Source organism: Pollachius pollachius (assembly GCF_949987615.1).
Source record: "Pollachius pollachius genome assembly, chromosome: 20".
NCBI classification, from domain to species: domain Eukaryota; kingdom Metazoa; phylum Chordata; class Actinopteri; order Gadiformes; family Gadidae; genus Pollachius; species Pollachius pollachius.
The window spans coordinates 7,335,905-7,341,674 of record NC_136953.1 but is presented as its reverse complement, the minus strand read 5'-3'; the positions used below and the strand labels follow the sequence as shown (position 1 = coordinate 7,341,674).

General features: G+C 49.1%; 1 protein-coding gene across 1 annotated transcript in view; it reads right to left on the bottom strand.

The window, feature by feature from the left end:
* Window positions 1-5,171, bottom strand: part of LOC307091293 (adenylate cyclase type 2) — a 16,597-nt gene extending 11,426 nt beyond the window's left edge. The window contains exons 1-3 of the mRNA XM_079758240.1: window positions 4,964-5,171; window positions 2,476-3,993; window positions 369-397 (exon numbers count right to left, since the gene is read on the bottom strand). Coding sequence (XP_079614366.1) covers window positions 369-397; window positions 2,476-3,153 — 707 coding nt within the window. The 5' untranslated portion in view covers window positions 3,154-3,993; window positions 4,964-5,171. The remainder of the gene's footprint in view (window positions 1-368; window positions 398-2,475; window positions 3,994-4,963) is intronic.
* Between the last annotated feature and the right edge of the window lie 599 nt (window positions 5,172-5,770).

The following is a 5,770-nucleotide window of genomic DNA, read 5'->3' as shown; positions in this document are numbered from 1 at the left end:
GAGAGAGAGAGAGAGAGAGAGAGAGAGAGAGAGAGAGAGAGAGAGAAGAGAGAGAGAGAGAGAGGGAGAGAGAGAGCGAGAGAGAGGGAGAGAGAGAGGGGAGAGAGAGAGAGAGAGAGAGAGTTTAAGATGCAATTGTTGTTTTTTGACAGTGAATGCAAACGACGTGCCCGTAGAAGCATGCAAATACAGTTACAGTAAGTACGGTCACAAAGACACACACACCTAACAAACACCTTATTGTTAATGTAAATGTAACAAAAAACACACACAAATAAGCTCACAAACATACACACACACACACACCACACACACACCACACATACAAACACACAAACACAACACACACACACTCCAAACCCAACTACCTCAGCTGGACGACTGGTACCCGCCATTGCTAAGAGCAAGCAAAGGTCGATCAACAAAGTCACAACGCTTCTCTATTTTGGGACCTCAGTGGAGGAACTAGCTCCCTGCCGATGTCAGGACCCGCAGAGTCGCTCACCAGCTTCCGCAAAAGACTCAAAACTCACCTGTTCAGAGTTCACCTCGACTCTGCATAGCCACCCAGCCCCTTCCGGCCACCATTGTACAGTGGGGCAAAAAAGTATTTAGTCAGCCTCCAATTGTGCAAGTTCTCCCACTTCAAAAGATGAGAGAGGCCTGTAATTTTCATCATAGGTATACCTCAGCTATGAGAGACCAAATGAAAAAAAAAAATCTAGAAAATCACATTGTCTGATTTTTAAACAATTTATTTGCAAATTCTGGTGGAAAATAAGTATTTGGTCAATAACAAAAGGTCATCTCAATACTTTGTTACATGCCCTTTGTTGGCAATGACAGAGGTCAAAAGTTTTCTGTAAGTCTTAACAAGGTTTTCACACACTGCTGCTGGTATTTTGGCCCATTCCTCCATGCAGATCTCCTCTAGAGCAGTGATGTTTTTGGGCCACACAGACTTTCAACTCCCTCCAAAGATTTTCTATGGGGTTGAGATCTGGAGACTTGCTAGGCCACTCCAGGACCTTGAAATGCTTCTTACGAAGCCACTCCTTCGTTGCCCGGGCGGTGTGTTTGGGGTCATTGTCATGCTGAAAGACCCAGCCACGTTTCATCTTCAGTGCCCTTGCTGATGGAAGGAGGTTTTCACTCAAAATCTCACGATACATGGCCCCATTCATTCTTTCCGTCACACGGATCAGACGTCCTGGTCCCATGGCAGATAAACAGCCCCAAAGCATGATGTTTCCACCCCCATGCTTCACTGTAGGTATGGTGTTCTTTGGATGCAACTCAGCATTCTTTCTCCTCCAAACACGACGAGTTGAGTTTTTACCAAAAAGTTATATTTTGGTTTCATCTGACCATATGACATTCTCCCAATTCTGTTCTGGATCATCCAAATGCTCTCTAGCAAACTTCAAACGGGCCCGGACATGCACTGGCTTTAGCAGGGGGACACGTCTGGCACTGCCGGATTTGAGTCCCTGGCGGCGTAGTGTGTTAGTGATGGTAGCCTTTGATACTTTGGTCCCAGCTCTCTGGAGGTCATTCACTAGGTCCCCCCCGTGTGGTTCTGGGATTTTTGTTCACCGTTCTTGTGATCATTTTGACCCCACAGGGTGAGATCTTGCGTGGAGCCCCAGATCGAGGGAGATTGTCAGTGGTCTTGTATGTATTCCATTTCCTAATAATTGCTCCCACAGTTGATTTCTTCACACCAAGCTGCTTACCTATTGCAGATTCAGACTTCCCAGCCTGGTGCAGGTCTACAATTGTGTTTCTGGTGTCCTTTGACAGCTCTTTGGGCTTGGTCATAGTGGAGTTTGGAGTGTGACTGTTTGAGGTTGTGGACAGGTGTATTTTATACTGATAAGGAGTTCAAACAGGTGCCATTAATACAGGTAACAAGAGGAGGACAGAGGAGCCTCTTAAAGAAGAAGTTACAGGTCTGTGACAGCCAGAAATCTTGCTGGTTTGTAGGTGACCAAATACTTATTTTCCACCATAATTTGCAAATAAATTCTTAAAAAATCAGACAATGTGATTTTCTGGATTTTTTTATTTCATTTTGTCTCTCATAGCTGAGGTTTACCTATGATGAAAATTACAGGCCTCTCTCGTCTTTTTAAGTGGGAGAACTTGCACAATTGGTGGCTGACTAAATACTTTTTTGCCCCACTGTATGTTGTAACATCCTGGCACTTAATGTACACACTTATTGTACACACTTAATCTACATTGCACTATTTCATAGTACGTCATTGTGTAGCATCTGCAGTAGCTGCTATCACTGCTGTACGCGGGGAATGGGTTAGCCTAGCGGTTGTTAGAACTTGCACTTGGCTCTATGAACGTCTTTACTGTACTGACAGCAATGTATTGTTCCACTTCTTATGACAAATGTACTTGTCGCTTTGGATAAAAGCGTCTGCTAAATGCCCAACATGTAACCCCCCCCCCCCCCCCCACCTTGCACATGGTGGGGATGAGGATGATGATGGTGATGGTGAAGAGCAGGGTGAGCAGCAGCCCGGGCAGCATGGCGGGGGTCTCCTCCAGGCACCGCAGGAAGCCTCGGCCCACCGCCCGGTAGCAGCAGCACAGGCTCAGGCTGCGCCCCGGCCAGCCGCCGCCGCCCTCCTCCGAGTCCTCGCCGCCCCGGTTGCCGTGGTTACACCGGCAGCACGTCGCCTGGTCCAGGCCGCATCGGACGCAGGAGTGGCCCCCCGAGGGCCTCCCGTTCAGCCCTCCGCCCCCGCCATCGTCCTCCGCTCGGGCCCACACGTCTTCCTTATCTTCTTCGTCTTTTCCGGCATTTCCGGCATTTCCGACTATTTTTCCGTCATCTTTGTCTTTTTCCGTGGAAGCATTGAGGTCGCCCCCGACTGGTGGGGCGACGTCCTCCGACCAATCGGACGCCTGGGTGGAGACCGGGGTTTCGTGCTCCGTGGGCGGAGTTGAGGGCGACGTCGACGACGTCTTTGGGTGGGCCTCGCGGGGTTGCGGAGCTAGCGCCGTTCTGGCCACGCCCACCTCTACGGAACTCGCCGAACCAGCGAGCCCCGGGGCGCCGGCGGGGTCGGTCGTGAGGTCCCTTCCTGGCGTAACGACGCCGAGGGGGTCCCGTCCCCCAGAGTTGTCCTGCATGGTGGGGGGGGGGGGGGGGGGGGGGTCTGTCCGTCAGTCTAGGGCGACCAACTCGCGCTGTGTCCGTCTGTCTGTCCTTGTCAGGGTCACCGGTGAAAAGGTCATTCTCTGTTCGGAGTTCTGTATGTCCGTCTGTCTGATTCTCTTTCTGTCTTCCTGTTAGCTTTGTCTGTTCATCTGTCTTTGTCTGTCTGTCAGCCTGCCTGTCTGTTTGTACATCTGCCTTTGTCTGTTTATCTGTCCTGTCTGTCTGTTTGGCAGCTTGTCCGTCTATCTGTCTGCTTGTCTCTCTCTTTCTCCCTCTTGGTCATCCTTTGTGCAGTCCTTTCAGCACACAGTAAAATCAATTATCACACTGTGAATAGAACGTCTCTCTCTCTCTCTCCCTCTCTCTCCCGCTCCTCTCTCCCTCTCTCTCTCTCCTTCTGTCTCTCCCTCTCTCTCTCTCTCTCCCTCTCTCTCCCCCTCCTCTCTGTCTCTCTCTCCCTCTCTCCCCCGCTCCTCTCTCTCTCTCTCCCTCTCTCTTTCTCCCTCTCTCTCTCTCCCTCTCTCTCCCGCTCCTCTCTCTCTCTCTCTCTCTCTCTTTCTCCCTCTCTCTCTCTCTCTCTCTCTCTCTCTCCCTCTCTCTCTCTCTTTCTCTCGTATCTTCCCAGGTCTTCAGTGCAGGTGGTCCTAGGTAGAGTGCCTCCAGACAGACCAGCTCAGGGGTCTACCGCGTTGTTGAGAAAGCCTTCTCCTTGGTGGCGTCGCGGGGCCGGGCTCCCTGACGTAGCCGTGCCGACCGGAGGGCTGGAGAATGAGTCCTCTGAAGGTTTCTCACAGGAAGGTGGCACGGCCCTGCTGTGAAAACAGAGGTGAGCTGTGCAGACAAAGAGCTCTGAACGAAATGTTAACCGCAATGCTTTTTATCCTGAAAATCACACAGAGGCACCTTATTCAAACCTGACAGCCAAACCCGAACAGGAAGTGGGATTGTATGGGAGCCTTGTTACCGCTGGAAATAAATATGCTGCGTTAAACCACAGCGGTGATGCAAACCAATAGATAACGCTGCCTCAATGCTATTGTAATGATGAATGCGTTGGGGCTCATTTCTCTTTTATGTAGAAACTTGCTCGACTGGCTTGTTAATAAACTTCTCATTAAAACACACGCGCGCGGGCACACATACAGGCACACACACACACACACACGCGCACACATAGGCAATCACACACACACACACATACACATACACCCCCCCCCCCCCCCCCCACACACACACACACACCTCAGCAGAAAGAAATGTGAGTGGCGCACCCAGACAGCATTTCTGCAAGTTCACCTTGTCTCTATAGTTCACCACATTTATCTTTCCCTCTCTACTTGAGACACATGTCACACATGACAAAAACAATACAAATACCCTAGTTTTGCTCCATATCGTATTGGCGCTACGGAAAAATAAATACAAAGACGTGCATGTGCCTATGATACACGCTTTACGCAAATCCCAGCGAAAACCCGTCCGCACGTTGTCATCGGAGCGTTGGTTTTAGTGACTTTATTCAACTTTATACGTTGAATAAAGTCACGAGTCGTTGTTTGTCTAAAGTCCCCCAACAATCTCCAACTTTATAGAAAGGCCTATTTAACAAACTTTATTCTATCACAGTTTATACTCGCATGTTACCCGGACGGATTCAGCATAACCTTACGAGATAGACTTAGAAAACGTTGTCTTATAAAAAGAATATTGTTTTCAATGGCGGTTTTAAAAGTAGGAATCGGTTATCTGAAAGTATGAACTACGAAGAAAGAGTATGACTACCTTCATCGGCGGAGCAACGGATGGAGACGTCTCCACAAACGGCCTTCCACGGCAGACTGACTTCAGACAGTGACAATTACCATCACGACAAGTCTCGTAAAAAAGAAGCCCAACCACATAACCAGTTAAAGGGTTGTTTCACGAACTAAACCAAACGTTAACACTGCCTTTACGTCTCTGGAGGTGCTCTCCGATCCGGTGCGTCATAGGCCCGTGCCGCGACTTCATTATTCACGATTCGCGCGCGAATTTCTCACGGCTTAGTGACAGGTCACGCGCATTAATAAAGCACAGAGGTCCCTGGCCGACTGTGTCTGAGATGAATGGGCGGAGGGCGCGCGCCCGATGCGGCGTCCGAGGAGGAGCGCATGTTGGTCTAGTCCGTACTATGCAAATATCAACAGAGGAGCCGCAGACGCACCAGTCAAAGGTCAAACCGCATTTATTATTTCCATTTGCAAACAGAAAGATTGGATAGAAAGGATGCCTTCTCTTCCTGTCTCCCTCCCCATACAATGCAGTGCGAAGGGTTTGCCTTTATTGGCATAGGAAACGTGCAATAATGTCCCAGCACAGAGGGTTATGAAAATAAATGTGAGTTAAACTTAAAATTAAAGATAAGTCAAAAACAACAATGATAACACATCTAAGTATCTTAATCCGACCACACACACATACACACACACACACACACACACACACACACACACACACACACACACACACACACACACACTAACTCAGTAACAGTAAGGTCTCTATTGTTATTATTCTACGCATTTGTGGGCGTGCACGCCATGTAGAGCT